Source organism: Anser anser, assembly GCF_964211835.1.
Source record: "Anser anser genome assembly, chromosome: 5".
Classification (NCBI taxonomy): domain Eukaryota; kingdom Metazoa; phylum Chordata; class Aves; order Anseriformes; family Anatidae; genus Anser; species Anser anser.
This window is the reverse complement of record NC_139725.1, coordinates 32479972-32505010: the sequence shown is the minus strand read 5'-3', so window position 1 is coordinate 32505010 and position 25039 is coordinate 32479972. Positions and strand designations below refer to the sequence as shown.

The window sequence follows — 25039 nt, the reverse complement described above, 5'->3', positions numbered from 1 at the left end:
GTATTCCATGTGGCATGTACATGCTACAACAGTTGTATCAGTAATACCACGGCTAATCTTCAGAAACAAAATCCACACGTAGAACAAAGATTAAAAAAAAATCTCCCTGCATTTGAATTGCTGGCAGTGTGCATTCACAACTAAGAACAGCTTGTTGAAGATTTTTAAGAAATTTGGATACTGACTGCACATACTGTTTCTATATACTGTTCTAATCATTAAAAACATATGCAGATACCAGACCTAAAACACATTTTTTCCTTCCTGCTCGTTGTTCATCGGGCCTTCAGAGTGGTATGTACAGCTTGCTGTAAAGTTACAATACCTGATTTGAAAGAATGTATATAAATTTTACTTAAGTCTGTGTAATTAAAAGTTAACAATCTTGCAGGATTTGCAGTTTCATGCATTCATACTTTGGGAACTGGTCTCCAATAAAAGCTTAGCGTATGACTCCAAGTAAGCGTAAGTCTGCTGCACATGAGGGAACAGATGTTATTTACCGAGGCTGCAGCAACCCTGACAAATAAGTGGAAAAAATAAAACAACTATCTAAGGGAGCAAGAAGCTATAATCAGAATATCTAATGCAGCGAACGACCTATGGAATTCAGAACAACTTCTATTACTGGTGGAAGATACAATAGGGATAGAAGGGAAGAAGGCAAAGAGGACAGGTCAAACCGAATGTAGCTGTAGGCTCAAAGTATCACACCACTACTATATTTATTTTGATCTTTAGATTATTAAACTTGGACTAGAATCAGGGAAACCATTTAAATCTTAGTTTTGTTGAGAAACGTATGATTTACCCTGTTTGCTCTTCAGTAAACAAGCTTAATGGGGACAAAAAGAGCTATTAGAAAAAACTGCGTTATAAATGTAATGCCATAAAGAGTTAAGAAAAAGTGAGGGAGTTTTGTGAAGAGCTTAATACTACTTGTTCTCTCATGAGTAAGAAAGTTGAAGGAAACAATGTAAGCCTTTCTACTCTTTGCCTAGCTTTTATTAAATAGTATATACAAACTTCTTTTGTGCTTCCAATAGAGAACATTTTGCCTTGTCTCAAAAATAAACAACCCAAAACAATAGGACTAAGAGGAAAAAAAACATTAAATAGTTCCATGTTGCTTTATTTCACAAAATTTCTTCTCCCCCAAGGGCATGGATGCCATCTGGTTTCATCTTTATCAATTATGTATAGCGAATTAGAAGTCGATGTGTTTTCTCAATAAAGATCCATCCCCTTTTGGCCACAGGTAGATGCTGGGGGAAGTACTCCAACAAACCTTGCAGAGGCAGGTGCTATAGGCTCTTTTTTTTCTCTACCCATCTGCTGAGGGTTTGCTGCCTCCACAACACAGCTGACAGAAGACACTGAACTTACACTTCAACTACTCTACTGTAAAGTGCCATATTCCAGCATAAGCTGCTGATGAAGATGAACTAGAGCTAAGCCACCCCTCTTTACAGTGGAATCAAGTACAGGCACACATTCACTTCTGCTGACATAGCTGTGAGTGAAGAACAAGAAAAGCTGACTCCCCAAGCCCTTCCAGCAGTACCCGCAGTAGTTAGCCTACTAGCAGCTCCCTAAAAGTCTAACTCTGCTGACACGTACTTGGTAATTGTCAGATGTAAAGATTACGAACCCATATTAGAGCTTTTGTCATACAGTCTACATTGGGATTCCAAGCAAAAGTTTTTGCAAGCAAAGCCTCCACAGCCAAACACAACATAAAAACAGAAAACTGTCCAAAAGCTCTTTTTCATTTGAAAAGGAGAAAAAAGCAATTGTATACAACAAAAATCTACAGCATTGACTTAAACACAATGATCTTATCAGAGTACCTCTTGGCCAAATGGACCAACTGGGACAGGAAGGCCCATCGTCAAAACATTTCCAATAGAGGTAATTCTAAATGGACATGAGAAAGTAAAGTATCCCAGCACTGTGTAGTCCCATCAAAGCCTCTTCCAAGTAAGCTAAGTGGTGCAGCAGTGCTTGCACACTCTGGAAAGCAATGCCATCTTCCCATAAAAGAGCGCTGACTGGGTAGTGTGAGATGTTACATGTGCAGGGAGGAAGAGTTTTGCTGAAGTCTAGTTAGTATCTGCTTAACATGAATAGTCAAGCACGTGTGGAGCATTGCAGGAGTGCATTTGGTTTTTCTGTTATGTTTTTTTTTTTTTTAATTAAACCATGCAACACATGGAAGGTAGGGGCAAATATTTTTTCCAGGCATCCACCACATTGCCGGCAATGAGATGTGCCACAACAGCAAGTGTTAGCTCTACACAACTGTTACCTATAGGTCAATGGCATTTTAAAATAGAAAATCTCTTACACAGTGTTATGAATAAAATTGCACTTGATTTTGTTAAAAACTCCTATCCCTGTAACTTTTCCAAATATCTCTTTTCTGACATAGTAATTTTCTTAGTTAACAGGAGCTTCTCTCTAAAAACCTTTCATTCACGTTGGACATGCAACACAGAACAGCCTAAGCCCTTACCTACCAGAAAATAGGTCTTCTGTTTCTTCAGTGCTTATTTCTATCTGTTCCCACCCTCCACCAAAAAAGGTAAAGGCAATTCACCTGCAAGTGTCAACTTTAACACTGAAATACAAACTCCTCAAGCAGACATTAGGAATTTTAGTTTCACAGATTAAATATTTGAAAAGTTACAGAAGGTGCTGGAATAGTACACATTTAAATTGCTTAAAAATCCAAACTTGCAGCAACTTTGTAATTTCAAAATTTCCAAATGGTTTATCAATGTCCTTGTGAACTTCTTCCACAGCAAGACGTCCTCGTGACAATAAAGCATCAAACTTCCAACAAGGCTGTGATCAAGTAACAAATCAGCAGGATGCACTTGCTCCACCAAGCAACTTTAAAAGAGGCGTCTCCACTTCCAACAACAAAAGCCTTATCCTTCATTCCATTTTGGACCTTTCAAAGTGTGTAATCATTCTTTCCTGCAAAATAAAAAATCCCAATTCTGTTATTTCCACCAATAGAAATATATTACTCAGAAATCAGGAGGTATGCTATACACATTCACAACAAATGAATGCTCATGTGCACTTTACCACAGGAGTCCAACTTACAGCAGATATACCTCTTCTTTTAGAATGAAAAGTTATACTCTTCCACCCACAAGCTCTTCATCCATAGAATTATAGGATATAGGTCACATCATTCACGCATGTATTATTCACACGTCCACATCACAATTTCCACTACTGTGGAAATAACTCTTCCTAACTAGCTGATGGCTTGTGCTCTTTGCTTCTGCTCCACAAACTCTTAATACAGACTCCCCTTTCAAACATTTCATTTCTTCTACATGTATTATACTGCTCTTTAAATTGACTGAAACTGTTACAGTATTTAACAGTATCTTGATGCCAAGAATATCTTTGCAACAAAGAGTTCCAAGGGTATTCATTACCCACAATGTTAATCAAAAATTTTCTCCAAGCTATACAGCTCACTTGCTTTTCCACAGCATCATATGTCTCCATAAGAATTCAACATAACAAAGAAAGGAGGAGAAACTAAGAGTGGGAAAACCAGAACTATCCCAGTATGAAAAAAAAATTTGCATAGGTACACAGTCTTCAACAGGAAGGGCTTGTAATCACGAAAACAATGGTTTCTTTCTGCTGAACTGTGTTCTTCAACATAGGTACAATGATCCCTGAAATCATGAGCATGCAAGCAGCAAATCTTCACGACTTATTTGTATTCTTAGAAGTTGTAACACAGTTACGGCCACTATCCCTCCCCTTGTATTTTACTGCTGCACTAGCAAGATCAGATGCCAGTTCTAATAAGCCAAGTCCTTCACAGCTGACTCATGACTCCTTTGGTATGTCAGAAGACTGTTTTGTACTGAAGATTGGTTTACTGACCTCATCTGAATCCAGAAGAGCTGGAAGCGCGCTGCAAGGGAAACAAAAGTTGTTAAGATGGTTAAAGCACCTACTGAGAGCATATGTTGACAACTGTTCTCGGCCTTATCTTCTACCTTAAGCTTTTTAGGGCAAAGGAGAGCAATAACGAAGATAGACCTTTCAATTAAGCACACAGAAATTACAGAAAGACATACGAAAAGAGGAAGAACCCAAGCAGTATCTTATCAATGACCTTCACAGCTTAAACATTATTTCATCACGGCTTCTAAACTTCTCATTACCTTCTGAACAATTTCAATGTTGCCATGAAATAAGTTGAACACACAGTATCTTACCAGTCTGGCTCCAACTACAAAAGGAGCATTTTGCAATGTAGAAAAAATCTTACACCACACTGAAGACATTCACAATATGGGACCCTGTTGTTGGAAAAATCCTACAAACCACACAAGTTACACTGGTACCATAGCCTTTTCAGCTACAATGACCTCCCACTTATGTACTGGGATCTCATCTCTCCACAACCCTGATCAACATACTTTCAAGAACAGAAAGTGAGCCTTCCTAGCTTATACCAGTCTTGTCCTTAAGGAAACCTACCATTCTTAAAAAAAAAAAAAGTGCTAGACCAGGGAAAACACTTAATTTAGAAACTGCACTTTCCTCCACTTGAAGCTTGATTTCTTCTCTTCAATTGACTTCAAGCAGAAGAATTCTACTTGAATCTAGAGTCTTTGCCAAAATTCAGTGTTCAGATTTGTGAACATGAAGCGTCTGTCAACTTCTGTTTTGCTATGAAGAACTTAGACAGACACTGACCTTTTTAGGATATAAAAAATAGTATTTAAAGCAGAACAGATACGGACTGCATATACAGCTGACTATATTGCCAGAAGAGTAAGAATGACTTAGACATACCAAATAAAGTACAGAGCTAAATGAAATTCCATGGTTTACATCCAGCAAGATACTTGAATAAATTTTTAGAGCACTGAACAGAAAGAGGGGGTTCGTTTGTCCTTTGTTTTCTAGATTTATTTTCCTTATCTTTAGTGAAGTGCAAACAAATCAGTCTGTGGCTCCACAGTCAGAGAGGCTGTTCCTTAAGTCAGCATGTGTTCAAGTGGCAGGAACCGTAAGTCTGAGAGACTGCATAAAGCCAGGTGGAAGCATGCTAAAAGTCACGAGGCCAAATCCAGGCTGAACTCAGTATCTGTTCATGTAAGTGCAGCATGCAAGTTATAAGAACACAAGTATATTAGAATGCCCTATGTCTGAGGAACCCACTTTTATTGTGACTACAAAAATACTCACACATCAGTCACCGAAGAAGGAACATTCTCTTCTACCCACTTCAGGTCATCCTCCTGCTACAAGTGCAGAAATTAAATGGAAAACAGAAGTCAGTTTTCCCAAAATGCTGTCAGATACAAACCTTTTTCTTCTCAGCCTACTTGACGAAAAACCTTCAAATTGATTTCTGAATTACAGAAAAAGTATTCCAACAGGAAAAAAACTAACTTGCTAACAATTTAGATTATCAATTCTGTAATACTCTAATAGCTACTAGGCAAAGCAGGCCCTCATAACATCATTTACAATAATACACACACCACCCCATTTGAATAACTGGTCAAAAAAAATCTCAAAATTACAAGGCAGTTTATTTAAAATATGGTTCAGCCTCCCTGTAAGCCTGACAAACTTGTTAAAACATATTATTCATTATCAGACTACAGTATTTCAAAGTTTTATCTATATTGCATTGTGCAAGCATTCCTGAAGAACAGACTGCATTCTAAAGTCTCCATTGGCATTAACAGGAAGTTACATGAAAAGCCTTTACAGAACTTCTGAAAAGCAAGTAAACACACATGATACTTGGACTCACTCCCACTCTAGAGCAAACCAGGAAACTCATTTATAGGTTGAAAACTTTGCATATTGTGAGCTACTACTGGGGGCAGCCAAAAGGGTTATGTTCCTCTGGGTGGTAAGGACATACTTACAGCTTTGTTTGCTTTCACATTCCCATTTGGTTCTTGCTTTGTACTTCTCATTTTCATTCCTTCTGTACACAAAAGGAGGAAAAAAAAAGACTATGGTAACTAAACTCTAATTGCTCAGAGACTGTAAATGAAAGTGTTGAGTGCTCATCTAATCCAAAGATTAAGAATAACAAGTTACTGATTAAGACAATACTTTTTCCCCATTTGAAAGGCTTGTGATACTTTATGAGAGGTGGAATACTTACTTGTCCTGAATTTTGCAATTTTACCTAGAAAATATCAATTTATACTCCTTTTCTCTAGACTAGACATAAAAAGCATAAAGCTCAAAGACACGGCTGCTCAGAGAGGCTGTGTCATCTTCCTCCTTGGAAATACTTCAACAGCCATCTGGACATCGATGGTCCTGGGCAAGCTGCTCCAGGTGACTATCTCCAGAGGTACTTTCCAACCTCAGCCATTCTGTGATATATGCAACTCCCCAAATTTATTTCAGCTCCTGACTGCTGATCAGCCTTGTTTAAGAGCTGAGAAGCAACACACATCTCCCAGCCTGGCAGACAGCCAATACAGCTGATTTAATACGGCTGATTTGGCAAACACATTTAGGAGGTAACACACACTTTCTCAGCTCCTAAGTAAATCAAACAGCACTGATATATCCCAGCAGAACTAATTTCAGGACAGACAGCAGCAGTGAGTATATATCACCCTACCCTTTTTAATAAATGGCTTTGTTTCAAGGACAACAGATGTAGTAGGGAGATGGGAGGCAGAGAAGGTTATTATAGTAGGAGGAGATGAATGGACAGAAAGGTGCCACCTTGTGTTATAAAGCAGGACTGCTTCAAGGCCCATCAGTATGTTTACACTGGACATTTGTGCAGAATTCAGAGAACATGTAATATATATATATATGGTTCTTTAAATTTTAAGAAGAGGAAGTGCATGAGCCCACTGTCTAGCAAAAGTATGAGACCTTTGTCATCGTAACTGGATCCAAACATATGGCTTTTTTTTTTGAAGTAGATATAGTAAAACAACCGTAACAGCAGCATCTTCAGTGTCATCTGAAAACCCCAGGATTAAACATGTAATATAAATGTTAAACAAAGCCAATATTCCTCTGCAACTGCATAAATAATTGCAACAGGCAAGCATGTACTCCACGTTTACAGCAGTAATGAACTTTATATTGAAATAAAGAACACCTCCCCAGGTTTCTCCAACACAAAACATGTGGAAAGAAATTTTGCTCTTACCAAAGCTTTCCTTCAACATTGGCTCTTTCTGCTCATCATCATCTTCTTCTTCAGACAGCGGTGAGAAAGCAAACCTTTAGGAGGGAAGGAAAGCTATCTTAGAAGAACACATTTTACCATCTAAGAGAGTCATTACCCTGACATTCACATCACTTAATTATTCTGTGTAGCATATTGTTTTGAAGACCTATGCTCAGCTACATACGAGTTCAAGCAACTTCTTTTCAACTAAGGTCACCACCAAGTACAGATTCAATTTTATCTATGAGACTTCTTCCATCTACTTTTCTCAGGCCCTACATATACTGCTTGGTATCCTATGCACCGATGTACTGCAACTAAAGTCATCCCTGAGGACTACTTTGGATAAACAAGGATTGCAGCAAAAAACACATTTTTTCAAACAGTTTAGAAAATCTGAACCTTTGGTTGTTAGCAGATGGTCTCCACAGAATCATGATGACAAAAAGGATCATTGAAAACAATAAGCGCCAGATGGCATCATCCACCCACAGCTCCTGCCAGTCCTGTCAAGGAAAACGGCAACACAAACAGAAAAAGTTGAAAAGAGTTTCCACATCCTCTTTCCATCTTTCCAAGGACGAATTATAGACATCTGACAAAGAGGCTTGCTTCCTTTAACCATATTTTACCATACGGTATACTACTCTAGACATAATCCACAGAAAAATCTGTTCGAGAATCCCCAATCTCACCTCTTACACTGCCAAATTTAAACTTACGAAGAGGCACCAACTACAGAAAGTATTCAGTATAAGCTCACCGACTGACAGTCCACCAGCCTGAACTTCATGGTGGTCCAGATGATAAATACAATGGATGCTGCAAGATGAAAAACAAACAAGCTACTTAGTACTACTACAAAGTACATTAGTGTTTGTATACTACTAACAGGACTGTGTTTCCCAAACAAAGGGTGAAGACTTCAATAGTGAAATTCTTGGAAACTAATTAATTAGGTTTGGAAAACATGAGATTGCCTTATTGCACTGACCGTATCAAGATGTTTAGGCACAGCCCAGAGTATTTTTTACTGGTTTGACAAACCAGAGACACAAGGCGTAAGTCAAACAGGAAGTACTTTAACGAAAATCCTCACCCCTATTTACTGTTCTTATATTCCTTTCATCTACTTTTCAAACCATGGTTTCATTATTGGTTGACAAACAAAAGCTATCTTGAAATAACTGAACATTTGATATTCCTGAATGTCTAGGCATTCAGATCTTGACACATAAGAGTCTCAGTGCACAAACTAAGCTCTCACCACAGTTTTAAAAGGCAAGACTTCCCTCCACTGGAGAATTCTACGATGATTAAGAACCAAATGCTGCAAGGAATTCAATCAGAGCTTTCAATTAAATGAATGCTGCTGCTTTTTTGTTTAAAGTTTAAAAAAAAAGATAAAATACAGTGGTTAGAAGCTTTCTGCCCATCATATAGATGGCACTACCAAATAGATGAGAGAAGCAAAGCAGCACTGAGATTTATTCTTGGAGTTCAGTTTATCACTCCTGTCAAGAGACTCTGAATCTCTATTAGTCTCTCAGAAAACAGGCAGGACATTATGTTACAACATGAAGAATAAAGTTTTTCCAAGAGTCACCCTGGTCTTCACCTAAGGAGGAAGAACCACCAAAAATGATCTCAGTAAAGCACAGCCTGGAGACACCTTAAAGTTCCATTACACAGTGATACTGTGATTTTGGTACAAACTACCACTGGGATGTTAACAACACAGGATAAAACTGCCAGGTGCAAAAGATTATTAAGAGGAACAAAAGCACTCCATTACAAGAGCTCCACAGAAGTACCAATCTAATCAATTTCCTGACTAATAATCAACTACCTCTGAAATATCAATGTAACACTTGACAGAGACCCACAATTAGAAATGGCTCGTGTTATTTCTAACATTTTCATTGCATTTACAGAAAAGTCACTAAACTGAAAAATCTGCTTTAGTGAGCAAATCAAGCTATATAAGTAAATAGCAAGCGCTCTTACATGATTCTTGTAATTTTCTGCTTACCTGCTACTGCCAGGATGAGTGTGTTCGTGAAGTGCCGATACAAAGAGAGTTTCACAACATTCCTTCGAAGTTTTAGCAGTTTCATTGTTTGAGTCAAGCTGATGAATATGTATGAAAAGTCAAGGAAAGCCTCTGAGGGAAAAAGCTGCCCACAGACTTAGGAGAACATTGGTCTTAGGAACAACAGCCCCCCCCACCCATTAACACAGCCCTCTAAAATATAGATCAGACTCACAGTAGAAGAGGTCATCCTGTGGCAGTGATGCCAAACAGATGGATCTAACCCTTTCGTGCAATTTAGTTATTTAAACCTAAAATTTTTGTCACACCAATATGCTATCCAAACAGCTACTTTGGACTACAGTCCATTCCTCCACAAGAGGCGTCAGATGTACTTTTGATAAATGAAAAAAAAAATCAAGGCAACAAAACAAGTTCTTAGGGGAAGGCATGGTGGTAAGAGAAACATGGGGCTGTCATAACTGGGCAGCAAGCTATTCGTGTTTTAAATAGTTCTGCAATTGACTTTAGCTAAAAACACTATGAGGAGGTTTTGCTATGCGTTGCTTTGAGGTCAGCATTTTTATAGCAGTTGCTCAAATTACAATTACGGGTGCTTGGATGCAATAAATCAAGACAATGAAAAGTTAACTCCACCCCATGTTGTCACCTAACTACTTCAAGATTTATGCTGAAAATTTACCTGAAAGTTACAAGAATTTCAGGTTTGGTGTTGTTAAGAAGCCTTTTGTCAAAAACAAGCAGTCTTCTCCTAAGGTTATTACTGTTGTACTGTTAAAGTGTCACATTAGAACAAATTAATTTGATTCTTTAATACACAGAGACTGATAATTGACTTAACTAGTTTATGTTTAGGTAGCCAGTAGATGTGTTAGAACAGCTCTCGGTTTCCTTTGCAGTGGCTGAAGCAAAGGCTTACCTGAACACTCAGTTACGGAGTTCCTATTAACTTTACTAGAAGGAACATATGCTTGAAGCTCATTTAAAAAAGAAAAAAAAAGTTCAGCCAAAACAACTCCCCGAAAAATAAATTGGAAAGAAAACACACCACACCAAGTAAAATAGTGAAGGATATCCACCAGCACAGGGCAGTATCTAGGAAAGCCAGGGGAATAAAAGCCAAGGAGGCAAGATCATTCTGGGCCTGGAGACAAAGAAAGAGCCAGTAAGAACAAACCGAAAAGGAAACAAGGCATAGAAGAAACGAGGAGGAGTGTCAGACTATTTTATAAGAAACCACAAATAGTGCACGACAATGCTTCCGAGTTTCACTACAGAAATAGAGGGTTTGAAACAAGTGTTCAACCCAATGCACAGAGGGGTTTAAAAAGAACAAAAGCAGACTATAGCACAGTCAGTTCCAAATTCTCCACCAACAAGGCAAGAACTAGTTTCCAGATTAAGTTAATTTAGCACTGTTAAAAAGAGATGATTGTTGTGATACGGTCTGGCCACTTCTGTTACAGAAAATCAGCTTGTTAGAAATGTAGTAATGAACTCTTCTACACCATCCATAGAAGAACTACATGCTCCACCAGTATCCATGGGTTTCACTGAAAGTGGCAGAAATTGCCTTTCTGTATCCATCAAAAACTAATAAAGTTCCAAATGACAAAATCAAACCACTTTTCACTGCTTTTAAAGTGTCAGACATAAATAATTCTGTAAATTTTTAACATTCTGGAGTTTATGAAAGGATATCCACAAAACAATACAGGCATCAATCAAGGACAGGGCCAAGTTTGCTATCAGAGCCACAGTGTCATAGAAAAACTGAAAAAGTACCAAATATACGACATGTTAAATACCTTGTCCCAAGATATCAAAAAAAACAACAGAAATTCACACCCTGAGATGCACTTCCAGATTCAAACATGTATCAGCACCACTCACGTGCGCTTCCCCAGGTCCAGCCTCAAAAACGAAAGTTTTTTTGTTTGGTTGTTGGAGTTCTTTTGTTGTGTGGTTTGTTTTGGGTTGTGTGTTTTTGTTTGTTTTAATATAAAAAAAACTCATGGCCGAGTGAATTAAGCTGTACATTTAGGTCTGGATCTAACTCTATACCCCAAGATCCCTACCTAAACTGAATGAAACCTGGCTAATCACAAAGTTCTGAAAATAATTTCAAAATTCACAAAATTATATGCTGATGCATAGAAAAGATAATCTTAAAACTGGTAATCCCACTAATCCTCATCTACAGTCTGAGTTTAACCACTTCACTCTCTGTTCCCTTCTTTCAGCATAGCCCTGGGACTCTTCATTGGTATATAAGACAGTAGCATGTGTAGCACACGAAAAAAATAAAGCAGTAGTTACTGACCCCTGTGACTCTAAGAACACCTTCCATGCCAGAAAATAACAGATAAAGGGCTCCAGCCATAACTACTTTATGAAGAGTAACTCCAAGACGAGGCCTGTAGGAAAACAAAGAAGTTTTTATATAAAGTGTGGAAGAAGAGCAAAGTCATATCAGCTTGAGTCTAGTGTAAGGCAAGATGCACATAAGACAATACTAGTAACTCAATTTTATTACGGTGCTATAAGCTTATGACATGGCTAAGGAAGAAATTGGTAACAGTTAACCTATTTGGCTTTTTATTACCATTTCAAGAAGACCCATGCCGTATCTTCTTCCCCAGTTCCCCCAACATACCTCCACTTGCTGGAAGTTCCCAATGCCACATGAGATGTTATTTTACCGCTTGATACAAGATGAGGGCAGACAGATGAACAGCTTATCTTGTCAGCAGAACTCTCCTACAGCAGATGCTTATTACCAATTCATGACCTCCCCTATTTCTAGAAGCTCTTCCTTGCCCAAAAGGGGCATAAAAAGCTCCCACTGCAGTCAGTGAAATATCTCAGTAGTGAGACAAACCTACTCAACAGTGCTAAAGGCAAGAGGATGCAAGGAAGAGCAATTACTATATCAAACTGTATGTCTATGTTGGTCAGGACATCTAGAGCTTTACAGCACTTAGCTAGTTAGAAGTTAGGTGCTTTAGATAAGTACAGGGAGATGAATACTACCCTAAGTCGTTAAAGAACAACATTGAAAAGACTTGAATACAATACAACCACACTCCACACCTCTAACAGCATTACTCACTTGACTATTCCATATCCCAGGCTGACTATAATGACCAGAGTTCGAGCCAGTGACCGTTTCACAGCAGAAAGCAGTTCTGCCAGTATTAGTGCTCCTTGTACTACCAAAAGGAGAGAGAATGAAGCTAGGTTATTAAAAATATAACTTATGTTTTACTGAATACTGCATATGATTGTAGCATGAGAGCAGACATGATAATTTTCAGGAAGTAGGCTGTTAAAATTTAAATTTAAAGTCCTTTTATTTCCCACATCCAGAGCAAGCTTTCAGAAAACACAGGTCTCTTATTGTTAAAAAAGAACAAACAACACACACACAAAAAAAAAACACAGCACACTAGTGAAAAATTAAGTCTAAAGAAAGTGAAGAGCAAGTGATCCGTAAAATGTTTATCCACAAGATCAGTCTGGATGATCTTTCAAGCAAGTATACCATGAAAACCCTCTGCACTGTGGGTGTGACTAATAAGTCAAACTTCATTATGACTTTGTTTAACTTCATTTGCATGCATCCATGCTAAAAACTCAAAAATAGTATCTCAAGGGTTTTTTTTTTCTTTTTTTTTTGAGACTGATTTGCTTAAGGTGAAGTATCAGGCTGTTGGCTGAAAAATCAGTTAATCTGCAATACTGTCATGATGAACAAGGAATTTCAAAGTCTCTCTCCAAGGCTAATACCAATTATAAAAAATGAATTACAAACTACACTTACAAAACCCTGTTTTAAACCTCAAGCATTACAGTGAATACTTTCAAGAATCTAGCATTCTATATTCCTCAGATACTACATTCAGAAGTCAGAGACAGTCACAGCATTTTAATTTTAGAAGCGCACACGTGGTCAAGAGATCATAAAAAGCATCATATATTAAAAAAGAGTGAAGGAACTCTGTTCCCTGTTCTTTGTTTTGAAGCAATCCTCAAGTAATCACATACTTACAATGCATTTGTCACCCCAATTCAGTATATGTTAGTGTAAGGCTTTAGGGCTATACTCAATGAGATTGCAAGCTGCAGTTTTTACCTACCGGATTCCCCCGTGTAGCGGATATTCTGGAACTCTGCATAGAAGACTGCTTTCTCAAGCATGCCCAGGAAGATAACCGCACCAATCCAGAACTGGATCCTCAGGAGATCCCGCCAGTAACACGCTGACCACGCAAGCCATAGAACCCCGAAGAATACGTACACAATACACATCACCATGAAAAACTATTACATAAAGAGAAGAAAAAAAAATAGGACCCTTAGACCGAAAAAGAGAAATACAGATGTAAGATAACTCTTTCTCCCTATGAATATCACCTGTTAAAGGTTTGAAACACATTGCTTCATTTGTCTTCTCTAGATTCTATTACAGTGACAATCTAGTTTCTTACTGACAACAAAGATGCAGAGAAACTGAATTTCTGAAAAGTTTCTCTTGAACAGCCATCTGCCAATCTATTCACAGGCAATGTTTAAACATGGTATCACATGCTACTCGCTTCAAAAAAAAAAAAACTCAGATAAGAGTTTTGTCAAGAGATCAAGTACCAAAAACCCTGCCCTTTCTCATACATTATTCTTTATATTACTAACTTCCTTGTACACTTACAATACTCTACAAATGAACTTATAAGTCCCCTTTACACACCATTCCACAGACCAGAGATAAACAACTGATGGCTGTAATTCCTCTGTGCAAATAATTCGACAGCTCTCAAAAGCTAATTTTTAGCCAACTCAGTTTTTGACCAAGCTTTCCTTGGTCAGTCAAAAATCTGGAACTGAAAAAAGAAAGCCCCAAACCCATTTCAACGTTATCATCTTGTGATTTTTCCAGTCTAGCATTATCTGCTTCAGATGAACTTTCATAGTTTATCTCCTATGCTGAACAATCAGCTTGACAACGCTACTCAGTGCTGAGTTTTGTAAATCACAGCAGCATACCAGGGCAAGTTAAGTTATCAGAAAGCGCAATAAAATTGAAAAAGAAGAGGAATAAGAAGGAGAGAAAGATATGAAATGAATAGCAGGAACTACTTAGCCGAAGTATAGGACAGTGATAATCAACGACTCTCCTCTTGTAGAGGGTAGTCTTTTGTTTGTTTGTTTTTGTCGGTTGGTTGTTTTAAATCAAGCAAGCACTAAAGTTGGCTGCAAGATCCTCTGAAACCTTCACAAACTGAAAACATCTCCCTTCAGAGAACAGCTTAATAATCCTTAATGCATTTTCATGCCAGAGTGATCCATGCAGTTCACGTTAGGGATCTAGACATGTCAGTTCACATTCAGACATTCTGTTACAGAAATATGTAGACAGAAACCTTTTTCTAGACTTGACACATGGGAATATTCATACCAGTGAATTATTTGGCAATAAAACTGCTGAAGCTTTCATTTCTGCAGTGAGTAAAACATCTCGTTCAAAAATGCAATGAGGCTCTCCTCTTTAAAGGCTACTCTTGCCAATACAATCAGCCTACAGTTCTTACTTGTTACTGATCCCCAGCTAAAGTCTGACTACACTAGATAAGTTCTTTCATTTTCTTAGCCTCCTCTAAAGAAGCAATTAATGATCAAGTCAACAATCCCTCTGAAGGGGAATTAGGTCTTCGTAGTTCAATTATGCTTTCATTGTCAGGCAGTATTGAGGACTTTCTCATGGCATGGAAGACGGCTGGTGGAGGAGAGAGATGAGGCTACAGAAGAATAAAGCAATGACAAAGGAAGGGGTAGCTGTAAGCAAAAACATAAAAGAACAACTTTTCTAAGATATGAGCTAAGGAGAAAAACAAACATCAGTAAGACTGCTCAGTTTAGAGTTAATGGTACCGCTACCTTCCGGAACGACAAATTGATAGGCATCGAGTCCAATACCTGCAATTTGCATCTGTTTTCTCTATCCTATATGCAATACAAAAAACTCTCTGCTAAAATTAGTTCTTCTAAGCTACAGGCTGAAGCATGAAGTATCCTGAAGTATGGAAGGAGAGTATTTGAGATTTACATCCACTGACAGCTTTATAGGTCAAAGAAAAGCTGTTTTACTTACAATCATCAGAGGATAGTCTGCAAGTGATAGATACTCATATGGCCCCTTCAGTTCTACTGTCACTGTCAAAAGACAATACAATAACCAATTCAAACAAGAAGCAAAAACAGGAAGCCAGGATAAAGTACTTAAATGATTTTTACTCAAGCGTAAAGAAATTCCAAATCTTCACATGGAGCAAGCTTTTAAATTTAAGTTAACTTTCTTTAATTAAAGTGCAAGATTCAGAACACACTCAGTTAATTAGATTATATTAAAGCCATTTAATATGCACCATTACCGAGTAACTTATGGTAGCACTTAAAGTGAAAGTACTTTGTGCTGGAGATTTCTGCATAACAGTGAAGTTATAAAACACACAAGTTCAAACTTTTTATAAGAATTTTAAAACTTCTCTAAAATTTGGATATGTTACCAATACAGTTAAATATACTATAATAAAGATCATTGTTGTCACTTCGAAATTATATATTCTAAACTATTTAAGCTCTTTAATGTAAGTCACTGTGTTGGTCTGGACATCTTTTAAATACCAAACCTCAAAATTGAACTACTCAGGATTCTTCCTTACTTCCATCATTACACTAACAGACTAACAGCCTTAGAATCTTCAAAACACTAGCAATTTTCTAAAGATGAGAATAGTTGTGGTAGGTACTATTTACAGCTACGTAAAGTAAAAGATACTGTCTTACAAAAAAGAACTGAATAGTATATGCTAAGAAGTACCTTAGAATACAGGCAGAATGGTATACATTGAAAACTGCAATATCTATTTTTAACTTACTATAGAAATAGCTATCTTACTTGTGAAGAGCTTCTCTTTGACATTTGAGGAAGGTGTTGTTTTCTCCGTTCTTTTAACTTTAGTAGTAGAATCTTTTGTAGATGTAACTCCAATTTGTACAATAAATATATATGGCCCATCTCGCCAAGTTTTAATAACAGCATTCATTGCCTGAAAATAAAATGTCTATATGTAGATAGCACAGCAAAAAAGGAACAAACAAAGATGACAAAAGCATGCTCTCCATAAGTGAGTGATATTTTCCATGTAAAAATAGTAAATTCAACTCTTCCCAGGCCTAAAACTTCTTAATAAATAATTTATATGCAATTTCTGAATGTACTTGTGAGACATAATACCGTAAAAAGTCAGTCTGACACAATATTTTAAAAGATAGTCTAGATTTTAATCCAAAAGAATCATGAAAAGGCAAGAGGTGATCGGGGCTTATTTACCAATTGAATACTGCCTTATTGCAAGAGTCATTTCAAAGGTACTGTAATAGGGTCAAATAATTCAGCAAAGCGTCCGAGTCCTTGTTTTCAGTCTAGGAATATTAGGACTGTCAGAGATAATTACTTGCCAAACACTTATTTGGATGAAGCAACAGGACAACTACACACAACTTGGTTTTCTGCTGAAGACTGAATTTTCTAGTGTAAGATAAAAGAGGTAGTTGAAGAGAAGTAAAAAAAATTCCATATTAGTCATTTCCTGTGGAAACTACTACTGCATCTGCAACAGCTCTCATACCTGTAAGATTCAAATCCTGCTAGTAAACTAAGAATGAGAAAGCTTGCCCAGACTAAACATTTGCACCATAAAACAAATACAAATTCAGGGATTTCTTTTGAGCTCCAGTACCCCAAACCATTAGTTCCACAACTGAGGAAGATCCACCCACCTCAAAAACTGCCATAATATCAGAAGTTAAGGTTAAAATTAAGACTACCTAGACATACATTGTTTACACGACCTTTGTAGAATTAGCACAAGACTTTTCATAATGGCCTCTCCAAGAGAATGTCAGTATTAAAACCATGCATTTCTACCATAAATCTTCCTGCCTACAAGACCTAAAGCAAACAGCATTTTATGCATCAAAAAGGTTTATGCTAATATTGACTGGAATTAAAATGCTTAGTTAAAAAGTTAAGCTTTGATGAAAATATATTTTTGTACACTACTTTTGCCTTTAAAACATCTCTTGCTGCATTGATTCCTTATTACTACAGTCACGCAAGTCTACATTTTAGCTTTAAGGTAAATGGCCCTGTTAGTACAAATGGAGTTAAGCACATTTTCTTTGTTGGCACCCAGGAAATGCAGTGTGAAGTTGATAATTGTTCCTGGCTAACTCTCGAACAGAATACATAACATAAATGCTAACAGATTTGAAACCTCAAAAGAAATCATTCAACTTGCTACGTACACTATTTTAAAAGATCAACTAGGCCAAGATGAAAACCAACGTAACCCCTAAATACTAGGGACCATTAGTGATCACTTAGATCATATCACTGATTACTTATCTTCAAGCTAATATATTTTGCGTACTTGAAATTACCTTTCTTTTTGGTAAGAATTTTATTTTTTGATTTATACCATTAGTTTGAATGGTTTGCGTTATTTCACACACACACATCCAAATAAACAAAAAAAAAAACACACCACACCAAACACACACAACTTCACTATCCCTGTAAACACTAGTAGTTTTTTTTAGAATAAGAAATATAAAAATAAAAAAAAAGACTGCTGGATTCTAAATTACATTTAAATTCAATATACATACAGTTTTATCTGCCACCATTGTGTGATTTGCTGCACTCTCCTTCTTATCTTTTACACCCTTAGAGAAAAAACAGAAAATGGATAAATCAGTAGGTCAAAATTCTCTTTCACGCCTACACTCATTCATTAGAAAGAAAAAAAAATACCTCTTGTTTCTCAGGTGAGAGAGGCTCTGGATGAACAAATTCTTTATAGAAAATCTGAAAGATCAAAAAAAAAAAAAGTACCTCATTTATAGGCATTATAGTTTAATATGGCATTACTTTACCAGAGCAGTAAACTTGAGTTTAAGGAAGGATTATCAGAAGAGCAGTACTGGAGAACTTTCATTTCTTTAAATCAAAGAACTATCCATTTGCGGAAGGAATCCTGACTACTTAGATAAATATTGTCATTTGAGAGTTGCTTCCCCCCCCCCCCAGACAACAGGTCTCTATTTTTAGAACTAGACTCACAGACATGACAGCAGTGAAATTAATTTCATTTTCCAAATAAGAATCTGTTGACCATCTCCATCACTAGATGAAATCTATACAGAGAGAAACAAAATCTGAAGATTTCTGCCTCATTCTATAGAAAAAAAAAAAGTCCCTAGACAAGTGGGTGCTTATTAGGGATCCAGATTCTTCACATATAAAATGAGTTAGGGGCTTGCAAGAGACATCATTAAAACCCTTTTCAAGTCACGCTTAGGCAAGCATTTCTCTTTAAGAAAAATGCTAGATTCAATACTTAGACAATTCCCAGTACTCATTATCCACACCCCTTTACCTAAAAGTAGGAGTAGTTCAATAAAGGGACAATTCTGTCCACTTTACCTTGAATCCTTAAGCAGACCATAAAAGACAGAGCATTACATAGACACTGTCATTAGTATGACTGCACAGCTTCCCCTCGCGATATACAGCTTCCATGGAGGCTATGTTTGCACGTTACTTCACTATGTTATGTCACGCTTACTTTCTTGTTTCTTCCATTTGATTTGTTTCGACTACTTTTTGCACTACTTATTTTTCATTTTTAACTTACTATCAGTGTTAAGTAGCCTATTTTACAACACACTTATTTCTATTATTATAAATGATCATTATCTGAGCAAAAGTCCCAGTCCTTTAATGACCTAACTTCAGTAGGAGATTCACTCCGTAGCCAGAGACACACACTTCTCTTCTAGCAGCAGACTTCTGTAAGGCAATTCTTAGTGTTAAGTGAAATAGAAACGTAGAACACAGAACCACAAATGGAAAGAAGCGCTGGGCTTTAAAGTGCAGGGCTTTTTCTCTGACAAAAGAGAAACAGGCAAAAAGTAAGTACCTCCCAACCTTAGGAAATCCTCACATAAGCTACTAATGCACTTAACAGGAACTATCATCTTCTCTGTATTATTGTACAAGAGACCAGAGTGGAATAAGATTTCTGGGAATAAGATACCTGGGGCCTGAAGAGCTCAGAGCAATTTGGAAAGAGTAGAGACGCTGTGGCATAGTATCCTGACCAACCCGGATGTTCTTCAGATGTAGTCCCAAAATAGTACTCTGCCTGTTCTTCCTGCCAAACACAGAACAGAATTTACATTGGCATCCATTATATCAAATGTTTCATATGAGTAGGCAGCTGCAAGACCTGGGAAGTGCCAAATCTTCCCCCTGCATATACTCTTGAGCAGAATTTATTAGGATAAAAGCCATCAAGCCCACGCATGACTATTCTTCCTCCATTTTTTTTTGTTTTTATGTATGTATATATATATATGTATTATATTCATTTATATATACATATATACACACACACACAAGATTTAAATATTAATACCCAACTGAAAAAAAAAAAAAATCTCAGTACTCCTACATGGGAGGTGCAGCAGCCAGTATAAACTCAAGTCTATATGAACAAACTCCAAGTCATTCTACTAAAGGTCTCAGTACTATGCCAGGCTAGTAGTTAACAACTGTCACAGTTAATATTTTAAGTAAACAAGAAAAATGTATTACAAACAGTATAGTTGTGTTCTACCACATTTGAGAGGCATTATACACATCGAAAGACACATTTTGTTTAAGTCAAAAATACTTATAATACGCATGCAGGAAAGTACAGAATTAAGACTAAAGCATCTTTTTTTTGTATTTGCTATAATTAATGTTCTCATCTAACAGATAAACTCACCCACTTCAGTTTAGAGTTGATGTACTTATTTCAGAATTATTCTAAAACCATAATTTGACAAATGCTTCTACCTTACTCAAAACCCAAAAAATGTCAGTAATTCCAGACAGCTGTAGGTCAGTTCTTCTCCATCACCTTCCCACTGATACAGAAATTTCTTACCTTTCAGTGGAAGAGCATCTCTTTTAGACCCACCGAACAAAGATGATGCAAGTGAGAAATATCCAATCCTCTCACCCCCAGAACTGCTAAAAATCATAGCCCATGTTTTTCCACACAATTCTTACCCCAAAGTTGAAGACTTCATTGTAGCAATCAGAGTATCTTAAGTACCAAGTAACATTGTAACCTTGGGAGGGATCACAGGCCTTCTCATCCCCTTCAACTAAAAAGATAGGAACATGTAAGACCACCTTTCCACGTCATTGTTCTCCTTCCATTCTGTGCCAAACTACTGTAATTAAGTTTAAATGCAAGAAGTAAAACAATAGAAAAACATTATCCTCAAATAATCCACTAGTGTTCAGTGGAAAAAAAAAAAGCATATGAAAAACAGAATTTGACTGCAACATCACATTAACTCCATTAAAGAGCTGAAGATCATTTGGAATTGTTTTTTTCTTGAGACAACCAGGGATATCCCAGCAACTGCAAACACCAAACAAGACAACAGGGACTGCCAGTGATCACAATATACAACATTATTTCCCTTTCCAAGATATTTGGGGGACATAGCAGGTGTCTAAAGCTAAGAACAAGTTAATACTAAAGGTGATTTGCACAGAACTGAAATACACCAATATTTGAGTAATACTTAAACAAACTGATAACACCACCAAGACAGCAGAAGGAAAGGTAAAGTTTTGCAAGTCAACATCCACCCCCCACTCCCAAAAGACAAACAATCCATCCATAAATTAGCTCACTGTCAAAGCTGCAATGCTACCTAAAACCACAATAACGCAACTTTTGCCATTTTGATATTAGACGAATAGGCACGGAAGATGAAACACAAGATTTCACCTACTTATGAAAGATTTTGTCACGGTATTTGTTTCAGATCTCATACCAAAACTAAAGTCTGATGAAGAAAATTTGATGTCGAGAAGGTAAACTTCACACGTAAACGAAATAAGCAGTGATTATTCAGTCTTGGAAGAGCCATTTAATGATTATATTTCAGTTTCGCCACTAAACAGATGGCAAAACAAAAATCAATGAGTTGACAGTATGTTTCTAGTGCTAATAAGTTCCCACAACTTCACAGTGAAGGTTTATCTCATACTACACCCCCACAAGTTTGTTACATGTGGTGGACTTTTAATGAACATTTCCCTATTGACCCAAGAAGAGAAAAAATATCCAACTAGTTGGAAGACCCTGCCAAGGAGCAGGAACTGACTTTAAGCCGTATGACTTCAAACCAAAGGAACTGTAGCCCTATGTATAGAGCTACAAACAAGTGGATCCCCAACACCAAAGATTAAAAAAAAAAAAAAAAAAGAATGCAATAAAGGCAATCACTGAAATCTAACAGTTTCCTTATGACACCTTCTGGTATACATGCAAGTAAGACATATGTTTTCCACATAGCCCTAGATACTGCATATGGCAAAACAATGAAACTAAGAGGCACCATAAACACTATAATAACGTGGGTTGATAGCAAATTCTTTGGTGACAAAGGCTGTTCTGATAAAATTGATCAAGTGAGGAATAACCCAGAACAGTGCAACAAAGAAACAGTGTTATTTTAAAAATATTTTTAATCACATTTTTACCTATTAAAAATAGATAGGATTATTGAAGCTCTATATTCAGCAAGCAGCAGCAACAACTAAAGGCAAATCAGGCCACAAACAGAGTAACGCACCAATCTAGGCAATCACCACAGAAATGTTGAGAAGAAAGCACTCTAAGAAACACAGAGAAAGCACCCATGGCATTTACTGAATTCAGCAACAAGGAAATTGAAGTTCCTTTGCCTTCAAGCAAAGCCAGCAATATTCAACTCAAATGCAGTCCTCATTTATAGATGAGAGCGGGATTTCCACCATGATCCTAGACAGGAAACCAGATATCTTCAAGAACAGCACTTGAGAAAACTATCAGATAAAAATAAATTCATTACTGATAATACTTAACAGTGGCAGTTTTCCCAGTCAAAAGCAAAAAAAGAGCATTAGATACCAACACACAATATACACCATAAAAATCAAGAAGGGGAAAGAAAAAGAGCAGGAGGAAATACAGTTGCTATTCTAAATTCATGTAAATTTTTTTTTAATCACACTGGTATGTAAAATAGAGATCTTCTCAGGTAATTTTAAAGCTTAATCCCTGTTCAAAGGCTGACAAGCAGAGCGTAGTTGAAGTCTACATCAGGAGCCTGAAGATGTAATTCTTACTGCCAGATCTGCCACAAACCTCTCTTGTAACAAACAATCTATTTTCCCCATGCCTTAATTCCTTCCTTCTCTGTTATTTCAGCTGTACTCTTCATGATTAGACTTATCACACACTACTGCAGGGACTCAAGTCTCACATGCAGTATTAGTATGCTATAAAAAAACCCTACCGAACTTCCAGATGCCCTTTCAAAACCGCTTCCTTTTTCCCCAAGCATCAGATTTGCAGCTGTCTTGATGCAAGCTGTGAAACTCAGCATTTGAGCTACACTTGCAAAGTGGGAAAACCCTATTCCTTCAAAATTAACCACCTTAATACTAGCCTCCTATTTCAGATTCCTATGAGATTAATGGAGACACTTTAACAAGCTCCCTTTGAAACAGTCCCAAGATGGGCAGGCATCCAAAATTAAACCTGAAAATCCATATAGTAAGCATAGTAAACAGAACAGAACATGGAAATACACAATTTTATCAAGAAGCATCAGTTAATCCTACCACCTTGCCTTCTTTATAACTGAGAAAATTAATCACCGCAGTAACTACGTATTAAAGTGACAAAAGCACAGATCCCACTAAATATTTTTAGAGTGGCTTATTTCCTCATTTAACACAAATGCAGAAAGCCATTCACAGACACTGTATCTGTATAACCACCCAATTCACATCAGGAGAGCAAGAGCTTGTCCCTCTCATCAATGGTAACAACCAGTGCAAACAACCCCTTAAAAGTGCTCACAGCACATGGTAAAGATTCTAGCCTTTCTAAATCAGTCACTTACACAAGTCACCAATGTCATCTAGTTGCCATCTCAGTGCTGTCTTCAAGTTTACAGATCATAGGCTATTTTACAGACACTCCTTTGAGCACTGACCTACACAGCCCATAGCCCTGGTCACATCAGAAAAGAGCAAAAGAACGAAAAAACATGAGGGCTGCAAAGATATTTTCTCTGTAGCTCACTCGTATACACTGTGATCAGGAAGAGAGAACAGATCTCAGAAGACCCGTCATAATGTCCAATGTCACTTTATAACTGCCAGAGGTGCCCACCTAAAAAAAAGGATCAGGGCCTCAAAAGCACTGGCTTCAGTCACCCAGTCAGGGCCAAGACTTCCCACAGGGACAATGTAGCACGCCTTCCTGCAGGGCTCAGCACATCCCACGCCTCGCTACCCTGAACCTGAAATGTAATGGTACTCCCATCGCCCATCTCACCCTTTCCACACACAGACCAAACACAACAATCCGCTTCCGCTGCAGCCAAAAGATACCACAGCTGGGAAGCTCCAAGGCTGTTATTGAACCCAACCGTATCAGACCTGTGGCTTTGATCCAATGCTAGGAGGTGAGCTGTCACTGCAACAAGTGTCGTTAAACACTTCACAGTCTTTTAAGTCCCAAATGCAAAGTAAGGACCCTGTCTAACAGCAAAATGAGCAGGATAATCCCCTGGGAGCACTTACATCTCAGGAAAATGGTGGTGTTGCTGAAGAGAATCTTCCCAAAGTTAAAAAACTTCTTCCCCTGGAAAAGCAAAAGGAGGAAAAGACATTAGTGGGCTTAATGTCACCCAACTTAAATGTCATTTTCCCTCAGAGTTTTAACCTAATGCAAAAATGAAAGTGAATACCAATTAGGAGCCAGCTTTACTGGATTTTCCGGTCATGCTTCATCACCCCTTCAATCTGCTTTTAAAGAGAGCTTGACAAGCTTTTTTTTTCTTTTTTTTTTTTTGGTTCTGCAAAACCGAATTAGTTTACCACCACTTATTAAAACGATTTGCATTTCCTTGCTGATAAGGTCTAGACTTTATCCAAGCGAGCAAACTTTCCTCCTTAAGAAACAACCGGAGCGTTCATCCCAGTCCTCTCAGCTCCTTCCCGAAGCTCAAGAGTCTCACAGAAAACACGCACTACTCCCTCCCACAGCGCGATAAACACGAGATAAAAGAGCTTCTCCCCGCACTTTCCAACAGGCACGGCAGCAGAGAGGCGCTGGAAGCCTCCCCGGCGGCCGCAGCCCCGTCAGCGCAGCCCCTCGGGGGCGCGGGGCCCCGATGTCCCGGGGCCAGCCCCCGGCACAGCCGAGCGGCGGGGGCTCCCCCTCGGGCTCCCGCCGCGGCCCCCTCTCCCCCTGCGGCCCCCTCTCCCCCTGCGGCCGAAGGCAGGCAAGGGGCCCAGCACCAGCCCCGGAGCTCCGAGCCGGAGCCGCAAGGCTACGGGCAGGCCAGGCCGCGCCCCGGCCGCCCTCTGCGCACTCACCATGGGCACCGGCACCCGCCATTTGGAGAGCTGCCCGGCGCCCGCCGCGCCCGCCAGCAGCAGCAGCGCCAGCAGCCGCAGCACGGCGGCCTCAGGCCGCCGCCGCTCCCCGCACCGCGGCGCCTCCGCCGCCATTGCGCCGCACGGAACCCGTGGCCGCGCCCCTTCCGCTCCCCGCGGGGCCACGCCGCCGTCGTGGGCG

General features: G+C 38.3%; 1 protein-coding gene across 2 annotated transcripts; it reads right to left on the bottom strand.

The window, feature by feature from the left end:
- Positions 1-977: 977 nt before the first annotated feature.
- TMEM87A (transmembrane protein 87A) lies at positions 978-25027 on the bottom strand. 2 transcript variants are annotated; one of them, XM_083837567.1, is made up of 20 exons: positions 24838-25027; positions 24040-24100; positions 20452-20549; positions 19430-19546; positions 18145-18198; positions 18000-18056; positions 16225-16375; positions 15418-15479; positions 13409-13592; positions 12382-12481; positions 11593-11686; positions 10345-10413; positions 9249-9357; positions 7980-8038; positions 7619-7722; positions 7196-7269; positions 5934-5995; positions 5239-5294; positions 3922-3952; positions 978-2982 (listed from the first exon to the last, which is right to left on the bottom strand). In XM_083837567.1, exons 1-20 carry the CDS (start codon positions 24970-24972, stop codon positions 2941-2943), a joined length of 1719 nt encoding a protein of 572 aa, XP_083693693.1. In that variant the 5' UTR covers positions 24973-25027; the 3' UTR covers positions 978-2940. The 2 variants fall into 2 exon arrangements, with proteins under 2 accessions (XP_083693693.1, XP_083693692.1); XM_083837566.1 differs by lacking the exon at positions 10345-10413 and adding an exon at positions 10971-11042 and having other exon boundaries at positions 24838-24973.
- Positions 25028-25039: the final 12 nt, after the last annotated feature.